Source organism: Seriola dumerili, unplaced genomic scaffold (genome assembly GCF_002260705.1).
Source record: "Seriola dumerili isolate Sdu_G_001 unplaced genomic scaffold, Sdu_1.0 BDQW01000454.1, whole genome shotgun sequence".
In the NCBI taxonomy this organism is placed as follows: domain Eukaryota; kingdom Metazoa; phylum Chordata; class Actinopteri; order Carangiformes; family Carangidae; genus Seriola; species Seriola dumerili.
In genome coordinates this window covers 232,914-248,964 of record NW_019174709.1, presented here as the reverse complement: position 1 = coordinate 248,964, position 16,051 = coordinate 232,914, and the positions used below count along the sequence as shown (strand labels likewise).

Sequence of the window (16,051 nt, the reverse complement as noted above, 5' to 3'; positions counted from 1 at the left end):
AATCTCCCTGGAAGCTCAACAATAAATATTGTATATTCTAAAACCCTTAAAGCAAAAATTACCATAACACATTCAGCTTATTAAATGTTTCACCAGGGGGGCTTTCAAATAATAAAATCTACAGTAAATAATTCAGTGCAAACACATCCCAAGCTCTTATTCAACCTAATTACGTCCCAGTGCCTTCCAGAAGACATGACGCCGTCTAATCGCACCGCTCGAAAAACGCATCATGGATATGGATTAGACTACATTGAGAAAATGTATATATTGTTATAAATCTAACTATGGTGTGATTCGTACTTGTTATGCAGTCACAGAGTTTCAGCCAAATGTCATGAATTACCCATCACCCACCCTTAAAGGTCCCATATTGTATAAAGTGAGATTTCCACGTCTTTTTCGATTATAAAGCAGCTCTAGGTTTTATATTAATACTGTGAAAGTATCAAAGCGCTCAGTCCACAGAGAACTGTATAAATAAATACTTCTGTAACTTTGTGATGTCACAACATATTCGCTATTCGCTGTTTTCACCTAGGAAACAGTCAGCCAATCAGAAGAGAGGCTCAGAGCTCTCTTCTGATTGGCTGATGACTTGTTGTTACTAGGGCTCCAGAGAGACGCCTGAGAGAGAAATTGTAAAACTACACTGAATGGTACTAAAAACCACAAATATTATCTTCTTATGGATCAACACTTCAAATAAAACACTGGAGAAGTGTCAAATACGGGACCTTTAAGTTACACAGTCATAAATCTGATCATCAGTAATCAGATGCTTTTTCAGTCGTCTGGAAATATTAAAGTATTAAGTGTCGGTTCTGAGTGGATGTAAACAATGCAGAGTTAAAATAAAGTTCCAACACGATCTAAGGGGCATGTCAGACCCTGAGTAAGACAAATAAGGAGCAGAAGCAGAAACCCCCATGGATTCTACTTTAGACAACTAACGCAACACTTTCTGACCCCAATTATGGCGTCTGACACAAATTTCAAACAGTTAGGGTAATTATCCTGTGGCGTGATTAGTCAGAGCCTTTGCTGCAATCAAAGAGTCTGGTCTGGGCAATTTGGTGCTTAATTAAGTCAACAACTCTTTTGTGGTGGTTCACCTCAGGACAGCAGACAGTACAGTCTGACTGTGAAGGGCTCTCTTATGAGCCGACACTGTTTCTCTGCTGTCCTGGAGCAGATGAAGTGTGTGTGGTTTTTTAAACCGTTTGAGATTAATTAAAACTTACTTATTGACTGACTTACTTATCAAACTGCCACATGTCTAAATCTCGCTGAGGTGCATTTGGTTTTGTTCTTTCTGAAATATTCTACAAGACTTCATTTTAGGATAATAACAGTGATCCCTCCTCAGTAACACTCATTCACATAACCTTCCTCCAGACGTAATCTTCTTATATTTGTATTTCAATTAACTCAAATCCCTCAATAAGTCGTCAACGTTTGTGTTAAATAATCCCATCTACAGTCTACTGTGTCTCCATCCTCTGTCTGTGCCTGGATGGTCCTATCTGATATTTCCTGGAGTGTGTCACATAGATAAGTGTGTTCTAGTCAGACCCCTGCTGGAGGTTCCTCTCATAGTTTTCCAGACAGATGCGGACGCGGTGAGTGAAAGTAGTTGGGGTCAGAGATGGCCCGGAGGAGGTCAGTCTGCACCAAGGTAACGTCATACAGCTCGGAGGTGCTGGCTGTACGAGTCTCATCACCACCTGGGCTCAAGAAAACCTGAGAAAAAGTGAAACCAGGGGAAAGAGGAGAGAAATTCATGTTGCTTATCTTTCTCATCACCACATCTTTCAGAGCCCTCTTTAAATTAAATATACGCACACAACGGCTGAGAGAGCAACAGTGGACGATTCATTACACTGAATGAATGTTTGGGAATGATGGTTTGGTGTGATCACGACCTGATCTATGGTTATATTGAGAAGCCTGTGCTTCTAAGCTGCATCATTTTCAATCTATCTGCTCTTTATATATACGTGTATATATATATATATATATATATAAAACCATTGAGTTAATGGCATCAGGCAGCAGCTCTAAGGAACCTTCATACAGATATATGGTCTTATTTGTTAGACTGGTTGGTGTGGATATTGTGTTATCGTTATTGCAGCTGTGCTCAGAGAAATCACTTCTATTAATGGATGGAAGTCGGCAGTGAGAGCTCAGTGTTTCCCACTCAGAGGGATTTTGGCAGGTGATAGATCCTGTTTAGAAGCACAGGCTTCTCATATAACCATAGATCAGGTCGTGATCACACCAAACCATCATTCCCAAACATTCATTCAGTGTAATGAATCGTCCACTGTTGCTCTCTCAGCCGTTGTGTGCGTATATTTAATTTAAAGAGGGCTCTGAAAGATGTGGTGATGAGAAAGATAAGCAACATGAATTTCTCTCCTCTTTCCCCTGGTTTCACTTTTTTCTCAGGTTTTCTTGAGCCCAGGTGGTGATGAGACTCGTACAGCCAGCACCTCCGAGCTGTATGACGTTACCTTGGTGCAGACTGACCTCCTCCGGGCCATCTCTGACCCCAACTACTTCACTCACCGCGTCCGCATCTGTCTGGAAAACTATGAGAGGAACCTCCAGCAGGGGTCTGACTAGAACACACTTTATCTATGTGACACACTCCAGGAAATCCAGATAGGACCATCCAGGCACAGACAGAGGATGGAGACACAGTAGACTGTAGATGGGATTATTTAACACAAACGTTGACGACTTATTGAGGGATTTGAGTTAATTGAAATACAAATATAAGAAGATTACGTCTGGAGGAAGGTTATGTGAATGAGTGTTACTGAGGAGGGATCACTGTTATTATCCTAAAATGAAGTCTTGTAGAATATTTCCAGAAGAACAAACCAAATGCACCTCAGCGAGATTTAGACATGTGGCAGTTTGATAAGTAAGTCAGTCAATAAGTAAGTTTTAATTAATCTCAAACGGTTTAAAAAACCACACACACTTCATCTGCTCCAGGACAGCAGAGAAACAGTGTCGGCTCATAAAGAGAGCCCTTCACAGTCAGACTGTACTGTCTGCTGTCCTGAGGTGAACCACCACAAAGAGTTGTTGACTTAATTAAGCACCAAATTGCCCAGACCAGACTCTTTGATTGCAGCAAAGGCTCTGACTAATCACGCCACAGGATAATTACCCTAACTGTTTGAAATTTGTGTCAGACGCCATAATTGGGGTCAGAAAGTGTTGCGTTAGTTGTCTAAAGTAGAATCCATGGGGGTTTCTGCTTCTGCTCCTTATTTGTCTTACTCAGGGTCTGACATGCTCCCTTAGATCGTGTTGGAACTTTATTTTAACTCTGCATTGTTTACATCCACTCAGAACTGACACTTAATACTTTAATATTTCCAGACGACTGAAAAAGCATCTGATTACTGATGATCAGATTTATGACTGTGTAACTTAAAGGTCCCGTATTTGACACTTCTCCAGTGTTTTATTTGAAGTGTTGATCCATAAGAAGATAATAATTGTGGTTTTTAGTACCATCTCAGTGTAGTTTTACAATTTCTCTCTCAGGCGTCTCTCTGGAGCCCTAGTAACAACAAGTCAGTCAGCCAATCAGAAGAGAGCTCTGAGCCTCTCTTCTGATTGGCTGACTGTTTCCTAGGTGAAAACAGCGAATAGCGAATATGTTGTGACATCACAAAGTTACAGAAGTATTTATTTATACAGTTCTCTGTGGACTGAGCGCTTTGATACTTTCACAGTATTAATATAAAACCTAGAGCTGCTTTATAATCGAAAAAGACGTGGAAATCTCACTTTATACAATATGGGACCTTTAAGGGTGGGTGATGGGTAATTCATGACATTTGGCTGAAACTCTGTGACTGCATAACAAGTACGAATCACACCATAGTTAGATTTATAACAATATATACATTTTCTCAATGTAGTCTAATCCATATCCATGATGCGTTTTTCCGAGCGGTGCGATTAGACGGCGTCATGTCTTCTGGAAGGCACTGGGACGTAATTAGGTTGAATAAGAGCTTGGGATGTGTTTGCACTGAATTATTTACTGTAGATTTTATTATTTGAAAGCCCCCCTGTGTGAAACATTTAATAAGCTGAATGTGTTATGGTAATTTTTGCTTTAAGGGTTTTAGAATATACAATATTTATTGTTGAGCTTCCAGGGAGATTTTTAATTTGTTTACCTCAGGTCATTTTTAGAGAAACAGCTGAATGCAAACTAAGAATCTAAAGACCACTGATGAAATGAAGGTTACTGAGGAGTGATACCAGTATACTTTTTCACTATACAGTATATAGAGCATTGATCTCCTTGATAAAGATTAAGTGCGGGTGCAGATGGTGATAACATTACAGTATTTTACTCTTGCTCAGCTTTCACATCTGAGTTTCACTTCACGAAACTCTGAAGACAAAAAGCTCTACCACTAATTCTTCCTCAAAATCTCATTATGGCACAAAATTAAAATCTGTGCACCAAATTATGCAGCGAGGTTATCAGAGCATCACTGCGCTCTACATGTTTATCACAGAATTTTAATAAGTGTTGCATTTTTAAATAAAATGATCATTAATCAAATAATGCTGTCATACGGTAATTACATTAGTCCTCATCAAAACAGTGTGAGCAGTAGTCGTTCCTTCAAGTCTATGCATAACAATACTAATGAGGAAAAGTGGGCAGTTGATGGTGAATAGTAAGAACGACTTCTGAAAACTTTGTGTATTTAATATTAGATTTTACATTATAGTAAACCCTGCAATTCATATAATGCAAAGTGATTACTTCACTGCATCAGTTTAGTTTTTCTGTTCTGTGCTCTTTATTCAAGACACCAGCTCTCAGATATATGAATTACTTGCATAGGTTTGATCGTCTAAAATACAGTACACTAGAGTAATACTGTATTTCTCAAAACAAGGAAAAATGCTTGCAAACACTGATTTATGAATCTGCTTGGTAACAAGCAGTGAAGCTAATAACTGGGCTAATATAGGGCGGGTTTATTTTGAAGACCGAGCATGTGACCGAGGAATCTGCAGCGTTTACGTAAAAACAGCATTTTGTTGTAAGGGGAGAAAAAAATATCTTGTTATTGTAGCTACTGCCGTTAAAACTTAGCAATTCTAAAATACTGTAATATTACACATTGGAGTCACATCCAGACATGTGATGCACATCACATCAAAACATGACATGTTTCATTTATATATTTTTTTCTGATGTTAAATATTGCCATTCACTGTTAAATAAACCTTTACGGTTTTTGTTACACTGTTTGATGTTTTGCATAATGACAACATAAGAACATAACGGCTCCAGAGATAAAGGAAGTAAAGTCAAATTGTTTTAGCTCTCGTCTTGAAGAAGAAGGTCAGAATAAGATCAATGGGGAAAATAGTTTGGGACCAAACACACAGCTCAGTTCATGTATAGATCATCGATAGGGTATCGATTGTTCGATTGGTGTATGTTTGAGCAGCTCAGGTCCACTGGGGATTAATTACAGATGATACAAAGTGTTGAGGGCAAAGGTGTGATGAGTATCTGCCTTGAACATTAAAAACATCTTCCTACCATATCAAAGCAAATGTTCTCATCTACACATTCATCAGCTGCTGCGGTGACTTCAAATGCAAATAAACCGTGGAAGCAGGAGACCAAATGATGAGGGAAATGCTTGTCAGATAAAATACTTCCCGACATGGGTTTAAAATTGCAAAACTGGGCTTGACAAAAATGTTTGAAATGAGGTCTTAACGAGGTGTCTCTACTTGTACTCTCCTAATATGCTTGTTTAATTGACTGCTTCATTATGGCAGAGGTCAGGCACGTTAATGCGGGACGAGTCATGTGTGCGTGTCCCGGACAGATTGTGATTGATGATGGGAAGCGTTCCTGGCTGTTGAACATTTGATGGTTTACTAACAAAGCAGATGGTACAACAGTGTCAGCCAAGACGACTGTAAAGGGAACTAGTGGAGCTGTAACATAAAAAGTCTAAATCTCATCGACTCATCTGGTTCTGTTGTTTATTCTCTTCTGCTTGTTTAGTTTTATCATTTTCTATTTTGCTCTGATTAATCAGTGATTGGTATTTATAGTGATACCGAGAGTGTCACTATGAATAATGGAAAATCAGTCTTTTGCACTGTCATTTAATAACTCAGCATTTACTGATGGGGCTGATGAATCTATAATTTCACTGATCTCTTAATGAGCAATGTGCTTCCATGTTTTGAGCATTTACAAAGTAAATTTGCCTCGTGTACTGTTTAAAATATTTTCAAGTGAAGTTTTGTAACAACATAATTTAGTATATCCTTATTCTCCAGGATGGAGTAAGTGTTTTAAAAGATTCCCTTATTAAAAGGGGCACATGTGTTTATGTATGAAAAACTATCTGAGCTGATGTGTATTAACCTGTGGTAGTTTTGTATCTCTGCTGCTATCGCTGCCTTCGACTCTGTCAAAGGGTTGACTGAAGTAAAATAAGTCAATTCCAGCAACAAGTGAAAACCGGTCGATACAGCTCGTGTAAAGTTAACTGTACATGAGCTGGTGTGGCAGCTTCTGTCCAGCAGTAACTTCTGGTTTCATTTTGAATCAGTAAACTCTCAAAATTCCCAGCAGATATTTTGACTTGTTATAGCAGGAAAAGCACAGGTGGAGTTTATAACATTAAGGATGGCTCACTTGCAGGAGTGTCCCAGTGAAAGTAAGCTGTACAACACCGGAGCATCTGTTTAGTAGAATCAGCCACCGTTAACGCCCTCTGACCTCTTCCAACTCAGATGCACTCTACACCCAAACAATGACACCGGGAGTTTTACAAAAGGATGGAATAGGAAGACAGACTTCACAGATCCATCCACTTTAATTAATCACTAATTATTATCCAGTAATGTAATATACAGAACTTTATTCTGAAAAGTAAGGCCTACTTTTACTTTTGGTAATTTAAGTAGATATCGTTCAAAATGCTTCTTTCACTTAGGCTGAGTAAGATTTTGAAGGCAGGACCTTGTACTTGTAACAGTACTTCTAAACAGTAGTATTACTAAAAGTACAGATAGCAATACCAAGCTTTTCTCCTGGCTCAGTATACACCTGGTTCCATGGCCCACATCTGGCCCATAAACAACATGATTGTCAGACGCTACCTGCTCCTCTGGACCAACTCTGGCGCACACTCAGTTACCCTCGTTCTGATCCCGATGAAAACTGTGTTAGAAAAGAATTAGAGGTAAATCGCTGTGTAAACGCGTTGCTCACTGGGCTGCAGAACCATTTTAACCGACTGTGTTTCATGTGTTCAGTGGTTTTAAGTGATGGTCGAGAGTTTCCTCAATCCACATGAGGGCAGCAGTGCAGCTCTTGGTGCACCTCACCTTCCTTCCCTTCAGGTGAGTCCTGAGTTACCTGGTGCTGTGGGTGAGCGGCGGAGAGGCTGAAACCAGCGGCTGCTTCACCGCGTCTGCACGACAGAGAAAGAGGGCAGTGAATGTTGGAGTTAAAGTGGTGACTAGTCGGGTGCTGTCACTTCAGCGTGGTGGAGGGACAGCTGGCACAGTGAGCGCAGGAGTTGGCGGGGCTTTCGGGATTGCGTAAATGCGCACTGGTGAGTGAATGAGGGGAGGAGACGGGAGGAGAGGGACGGGAAGAGGAGGCAGGAGGGGGGAGAGATGTTGAGTCAGTGGAAGGAGGGCGATGGTAACTGAGGGTTTCGATGGATTCTGTCACTGAACAGGTACGCAACAGGAGCGATATTCCCGCCTTTGTCCTCATTCTGGTTCCAGCTCCGGCGAGCTCCGACGCACCTTTGAGACCGTCCACCGGCCGGACAGAAAGGTACGAACTGTACTCACCCAACTTTCCTCCTCCGCTTTTATTTTAATGTGGTTATTTTAAATGGTCAGCTGACGCACAGGCGCGCCGGCAGACTTTTTAAAGCAGATGCAGCGTGCCCTTGCGCTGCCAGGGAGACTTTGGGTTGGTGCAGTATCGCGCTTCACCTCCGCGCACATGTGCTCTTTGGGACGAGATGTTGCTGTCGGGCGTTGAGGATGTGTGCTTCAAATGGGTATGATCAGGTGTGGAAACGCATTGTGTGTAAGTTTAAAGAAGTCCACGTTTAATGATGCAGATGTGGCGATAAATGGTGGTCGAGGATCAAGATGTTATCGTCAGAAATCTGTTTGGACGCCGTATCCAAAATAATCCCATCACAGGTTAGTATGCAGGTCTGAGAGATGTAGCATCACTTGTCATGTAGTTGTCATGAGCTGCTTTTGCAAGTTTGGATTGAAAATGATCTCAGCGGCGTGGACTTCGACAGTGCGCAGGATTTAGCGCCGCGCTGCTCCTGTGCCGTGTTGTGCCATTTGCTGGAAGCTTTTTTTTAATGTGTTGCGTGATTTTTGGTGCAGATCCGGGGATTTAAGCGTAAAGGGGTTGCAGGGCAAATCCACACAGCTGTTAAGTGAGATGTGTCTTTTCTAGACAATCTGCTGCGCTGTGAAACATCTGGATGTGCCTGTCAGTCAAGGAGCAGGGTTCCCCATGCAGCTTTTAGAGTTTCTCCTCTCTTTTTGCAGAGTTGAGTGTGTGTCTTCAGGTGTAGAGAGTCTACCCTCCTCCTCCTCCTCCTCCTCCTCCTCCTCTGGGAATGACGAGATCGCTGCTCACGCTCTCTCTCTCATCATCCTGCAGTTTGAAATCTCTTCCTCCTCTTGCTGCTGTCTGCTGCTTCTAAAGCGGCTGTTTGTTCCCCTGACAGATTCTAACTTCTACAGCTCCTTCCATCACCCCCTCTCCCGTCTCTTCTCTGTGTTGGTGCTACTTTTCCCATCTGACCTGTGATGTTAGCTCCTAACTTGGCGTGAGTTCATTTGCATAATGAGGATTACAGCCGACATGCAGCTTCTGGGCCTGTCTGGCTGGATCCAGCAGAGGAGCACGGTGCTGTGGCAGCTCTCATTGTGCCAGCAGAATACCACCTTCAATCAGACCTCCACCAGGAAGGCTGCGTGTCTGCTCTGCCGCTTTAGCACCATCAGTGCAGGAGTGAAGGACAAAGTCAACTGGACTGTTTGAGTATGAAATTATTCAAGTATGAAATTGGCTACTGATGTTGTATTCAGCGGTGGCTTATTAGATATAAATGGCTAAATTAAAATGCATGATGTTTTATTTTTTTTTTCTCCAAACGTTATAAGCATTGCAAACTGATTGCCTTAGCCATTAATAATTTTAATTAGCATCAGTTCAGTCTGGATGAAGAAAAATGCATTTCCTCCTGTTAGTGTTTATTGATTTTTTTTTAAATCTTGCTGCTTGTGCTGCATAAACACTTAAGCCGCCCACTTTACAGCTAAATTTATTCTTCAGTTCAAACCAAGGGTCAGAGCCCACAAGAGGACACACAGTCCTGAAGCTGGTGTGTTTCCCAGGGAGGATGACTACATTTCACGCCAGCTCGGCCTGTTTTGCCTGTTTTCTTAGCGTTTTATTTAATGTTCCGGCATCTCTCTTCGACTTTACTCTGATACCATTATTTTCTGGTCATTTCATGCTGATTTAGTGAAAGCACGGTGGCTCCTATCTTGAAAACTTGTTGTTTGTGATGTTTGTGATAGGCTTGTCCTCCTGTTGAACTTGCTGTAGTCTGTGCTGGATAAAAGCGTCACCTGGGAACAGCTGATGATAACCTGGGCCCTCATTTCTCAACTGTGTGCAACCACAGGTTTGTGCTTAATCCATGCTACAATAATTCCTACACATACAATCTGATTTATCAGTTTCTTCTTGTGCTTCAGAGAGTGTGTACATTGAGAAACCCTCCTGACCATATTAACCAACAAACCCTCGAGTGATACACAGGTGGGATTGTGGGTAAAGCAGTTTCTAAATTGCAGATGCATAAACCAACTCTACTGTCAACATGATTGATAAAAACCAACTCTAATAAACCAACTCTACTTGTAAGAATAACTGAAAGGTTGTCGACCATTGTTTTTGAAGATGTGCTTTTCTGCTTTTACTTGGAAAATGAGGTAATTGTGTCTTTCAGACTTAAATGTCACTATTTCATCCTGTTTCTCTGATACTGAGCAGTCAGAGGATCTCAAACAAGCAGTAACAATTAACTGCTACATTTCATTACACTGTTTCATAACTGAGCCAGGTATATTTTCTGTTTTGATGTAACTGTTAAAATTGCGTTGAAGTGATACTGTGTCCAATATCTATTCTGTTTTTCTGTGATTTGTTATTTCACCATCACATCACTACCTCTTCCCATTCTGTATCTACATTTATTCATTTTTAGACAAGTCATTTGCGGAAGTGTCAGAGCAGTTTGGTTTAGATGAATTTCATTTGATACTTGGGTTCTCCGCAATGAAACTATCATACACAGGCTGTTTGACATTATACAGCATTTATTTTGGTAGGTAGCAACAGGCTGAGCAACATTTCATCAAAACTATAATTTGTGCATGGTGGGGAGAACTTAACAAAATTGTGAGAACTGCATCACACATGATGTAACTACACTTAATGAGCACTTCTATGACAACAAATGAAGTGTGGAAATGGTGCAAAATGTGGCAGAACAATACAAGAACACCAGTCACAATGCAGAAAACATTGCATGCTGGGAAGTTTTCCCACACACCTACTCTTGTGACACTGCAGTATCTGTACCTCAATGTCCGTAAGGTTTTCTGTTTTTATCTTTTATGGGTGCAACATTAAGGCTGCTAGGTCTTTTGAAGGAACGTGTTGAAGTTATATGCCGTTCTGTGGTGTGTCTGCGTGTAAACGAGTCCGAGCAGATGGACGTAGAACAGGTGAGAGGTGAGATTTATCACTGTACATTGCGTGACGATGTGCACGCCAACTTTCTTGTTTGTACCTACACACATTTAGCCCTTAGTATGCTTTGATGAATGATGTTCCTGGATTCTGCAGGACAGGGGAAGAGTATGAGTGTACAGTATAAAATGTCTTTAGCTGTGATTAAAGTGGTTTGTGTTGGACATGGGATATGGCACTACACACACACACACACACACACACACACACACACACACACACACACACACACACCAGCCAGCTACAGACATTAACCCGGACAGATGAATGTGGAACTGAGCCAATATTCCCATCAGAGGATTAAGTGGGATGCCTACAGTGGACAGTTTGGAGATACAGCCTGCCAACGCTGGGGACTTTTAGCCCTGGATGATTTGTCTGAGGGAGGGAAAGAGAGAGAAATGGAGAAACTAAAAACAGGATGGTGCGTGTAAAGAAAAATAACTATTAATCAGCTCAAACAGGCAGAAAATTACGTCCGTGTTTTAAAAGAATGGTAAGTCACTTTGCGAAATACGTGTAGCCTATTTGCTTTCAGAATTAGAAGAGGGGTTCAACACCATTCTCATGTCTGTACAGTAAATGTGAAGCTATCACCAGTAGCCAGTTAGCTTAGCCTCTTACAGCCCACCTGTTTTAAACTTAATTTGCATTCATTTGCATATGTACATGTAATAAGCTTATAACAGACGAACTGTAAGGCCAAAATGCATTTTGCATGCAACTACAACCCAACCTATTTTTTTTGTATTCTTCAGTCCTTGCCTGTAAAAAAGACGTATTTGATAACTAGCTTACCAATAGGATATACTTTATACAAGAACAATGAAAAGCTCCAAAATACTTCTACATCTTGTCAAAAACTCCTCTGTAAAGCTTCAAGGCTTCCATGCCTAATAGTTTAGTTTAATAGGGCTTTATAATTCATTTTTACATTGGCGCCCATAAATCTCTCTGAAAGGAAAACCTGGAGAAAAGTGCTTTAACTCTTTATTATGAAATATTAGAAAACATACTGAAGCATTTTGATGCCTAAGAAAAACCCTTTGGAACAATTTAAAACAGCTGGTCCCTGTCTGTCTCACACACCTCTGCCTGCCTGGGAAGTGTGAAAACAGCCATTGGCCTTCGCTCTGAAGGGCCCACCCCCTTACTTTGATCTGATTGGTCAGGGGAGTCGTCCATCTTCAGGCCAGAGTCAATCAGTAAAGCTGTGGGGAAAAAAAAAAAATTCGTACGAGATCAAGTCGTTACTTCTTACTTATGCTTGCTGTTTTCCCTGCTGAAGTGACATCTGATCAAAGATCCTCTATACTTTGTCCTCTATATGGTTTCTCTACTGTCTCTGATCTGATTAGATCTTTACAGGGAGGCCTCCATTTTGTAGCTAGAAAGCTAACAAACAATAGCACCCGCTAACGCCGCCGCAGACGGAGCCGGACAGACAGAGAGGGGAGAAGTGAGGGAAGATTGGCGGATGAAAAGTTGCTCAGTAGTCTGCTTTGGACTTCTCTTGGCGATATTCATAACCTGGAATACTTTTATGAAGAAATTCTTTTGATTTTGTGATCTGTGGACCCCTACGGACTAAATGAATATCAATAATGGCGGAATGGAGAGAGAATCGGGAGTTCTACGAGTCTAAAAGGTAGGCAGTCACTACGCTCTGCTGGTGCATGATGCTGGTAGATAGTAATAAATCATATTTATGTGCTTAAGGTTAGCGCAAAATGAACACAACATTTGAATTCTAGAGACCGTAACCGATCTAACGAGGTGCAGCATGTCTATATGGACAAACGTTTAACCGTTTACTCCGTCAGTCTTCATTGACAAATGTTTAACGGTTTACTCTGTCAGAACATGTCCAGAACATTCTAATGGGCTCGTGCACGGGCCAGCGGGTCATATTTAGCACAAACAAACATACTAGAGGAAGAAGCTAGGTTGGCTCTTTCCCCTGCTAACAGCTAATCTGCTAGCATGTTTTCACTGCCAGCCGATCACTAATGGCTTTGTGACCTTTTACTGTGTTTTCTAATAGGCTGGGTTTGACAATGTTGTTTCATTACTTTGTTTACAGTGGACAGATTGCAGTAGGAATTGATTATCGAGAATTACCAGTAATAAGATTTGATATATGTATTAATTATTAATTAGCTAGGAGGTGATAGGTGGATTTCATTACCCTTGGGCAGAGCCCACTGCACTGTTTCTCTTTGCCTGCTGTTTTATACTAACCTAAGCTAACTGTTTAATGGCTGTAGGTTCATATTTAGCATACAGGCATGCCAGTGGTATCAATCTCCCCACCTAACCCTTGGAAAGGATGTGAATAAAATGCTGAACTATTCCTTTAATCCTCATATTATGGTTACAATGAAACTAAGATCACATAAGGAGGAGAGAAAAAGCAATCAGTGAGGAGACAGAGAAGGTGATCACCTCATTTGCATCATGTTTCCTGCCTGTGTCTGAGCCTGTTCCTCCTCAAGGCTGGTCCTCAAGTCAGCAGACCACTGCCATCTCATTTAAAACAGCTCATGTTACAGCATGTTGAGTCAGGATTCTCTTAACACATAGTAGCTCAACAGGTGTGTGTGTGTGTGTGTGTGTGTGTGTGTGTGTGAGAGAGAGACAGCAGCTGCCCTGTTGTTTAATTATAATTTATTGTTTATATGATTCCCCTCATTAGGCCCATTGACCCAGTGGAACTGAGGCAGGGGTGGAGGGATCAGAGGAGGAAAGGGGAGTTCTGGGAAACATGTTAGCCTTCATTTGTTTTATGTCCCGTTGAGGTAGGTCCTCTGGGGATGCTTTGTTTCTGGCTGCATCAGCAATGTGTTTAGAATAACAAGCATGAAACCTGTGCATGTGAGTATATTTAAGACCAAGGCTCATTCCCAGCTCAGTGCAGCAAACTGTGTGATTAGGCAGAATGTTAAGATATATGTTGATATTGCAAAATGCTGTTTGTTATGCATTTTCTTTTTTTCTTTTGTAAAATTATTTTTGTAATTAGAGCAATAACTTTGACAAACTAGTCTTTAAGAAACCTCTTTAATAAGATTTGTGCAGCCCAGTTCACATTTTTTTTATTAAATGATATGTTTAATAATGTTTCACACAAAACTGGGTTAAAATAAATATGTACGGGAAAAAAAATGTTTGATTTTCCACAACAGATGGCAAAGCAGAGTAGACTTTCTCCACAGCACACATGATGACATGTTACAGTAGGAAAAGCACAGGTGTCATCAATAACATTAACAAAGGCTGCATCCCATTTGTCTCAGCTGGTTCCAGTGTGCTGGTGTGGTAATACAAAGAGGCGTATTTGGAAATATTTTTAGCTACAGCTGCTCATTTAAATCGATTTGGATTTGATGTTGTCACAATGACTTTGTTTTTTCCAGACATAGTAATACTTGAATTTTCAATACCTTTTTATACTAGCATCATCATCACTTGGAATGGCAGAAGCTGTTTTTTGAATATACTATATTCCAATATATTAATACTAATTATACTAATATATCTATTTCAACTTTCTCACCCTGTTGCTGTACACCTGTCTCAGGTTAGTGTTGTGTCAGGTGTGTCCAGTCGACCTGTTGTCGTGACAATACATATAGTAAAGATCAGCCTCACAGGAATCTGTAATCATTTGATTTTCTTTCTAAACATTATAATTACAGTTTATTACCATGATACCATTCATAATTTGGAATGCATTGCACAGAATACTATGTCTTTGGTCATGATGAGTGTAGATGTGGTTAATCACGTGTTTACTTAATAGTTGCCCTTAAAGGTTACTGTACTGTACCTCGCTGTAAGTTGGAAGGAGTTGCTCTATAAATGCATCTTATTCTTCACTTTTGGCACTAAGCCTGTTGTTGGCTCTTCAGAGCATTCTGAAGTGTAATTTGTAGAAGTTTGGTGGATACTTGCACTAGTGGAGCTGAACGCTGGGACATCCAACATCTGTGTCTAGTAGGGCTGAATGATATGTAAAAAAAATCATATTATGATTATTTTGGCAGATATTGCGATTGTGTTATGAGCCACAATTTCAGTGTGAATGATCACTGCATTTCATTTTCACTGTAAAAATTTTTTTTAATTATGATGGTGTGATTTCCTTTTTTTTTTTTTTTTCAGCTTGGGTGGTTCAGCGTTAGTTTGTAGTAAAAGAGTTTTGGTCGATCATCTATAACAAAAAAAATTAAGTTGATCATATACCTATGTTCAATTAAAAACATCGTCAACAGTGTGAAAAACCCATTATTACATACTCGAGGCTGAAATGCCACAGATTGCACTGTACCAAAAGCTCAACACACTTTGCACCAAAAATGCAGAAAACATAATGAAATGAGCAACGTGGGGATTATAACATTAAGTTTTGGTTCCAGGCTGGTCATATGTTGAGAAGCTTCATATACCAACAGTAATATATTTCAAAGAAAATAACTGTCAGGTCGAAATGATTGAAAAACAGGTTTATTGCAGGCACATCAGCGCTAGGAGCAATTCAGAGGAATTGGAAAGGTTCAATTAAATAATTACTGTAATGGCTTAAAGTATTAGATCAGTTGTGAGAGAATCCAGCTTAGTAGAGGCAAAACTATTTGATTATTTTGTATGATTGCTTCCACTTTTGTATTTGCCAGAAGCACAGACCCAGACTGGAGGGAAACAAGCCGCTGTGTGATTGCTTTGTGTGACTGCTGCCACATGGAGTATTGGGTATTATTTCAAGTTTGCCAGAGGCACAGAGATACATCAGCTCATGGAAACTGATTGCTGTTTGATCGCTGCATGTGATTGCTGCCACCAGAAACATGGGCTTTGATGCTAGCTCTTGCACAGAGAGGCGTGTGGAAAATTTGGCACAAAGACAGAGTCCTTCCTTCAAGGAGAAAACTCGGATTTATCATGAGAATGTCTACAGACTACACAAATTAATGTTTAGTGTATAAAATGAGTGAAAATAGTGACAAATGGCTTCATTCTCTGACTGAAGCCCATTTGACCTGTCTACGGAGAACTTGCCATCATTGAGTGTAAGGATTGTAATGCAGACGGCATAATTCACTGCAGATTAATTGATACACTGAACTGTACGGATGAAATCTT

At 40.5% G+C, this 16,051-nt stretch overlaps 1 protein-coding gene across 1 annotated transcript in view; it reads left to right on the top strand.

The window, feature by feature from the left end:
• Window positions 1-6,041, top strand: part of LOC111234738 — a 12,545-nt gene extending 6,504 nt beyond the window's left edge. The window contains exon 6 of the mRNA XM_022762920.1: window positions 2,455-6,041. Coding sequence (XP_022618641.1) covers window positions 2,455-2,631 — 177 coding nt within the window. The 3' untranslated portion in view covers window positions 2,632-6,041. The remainder of the gene's footprint in view (window positions 1-2,454) is intronic.
• The last annotated feature ends 10,010 nt before the right edge of the window (window positions 6,042-16,051 follow it).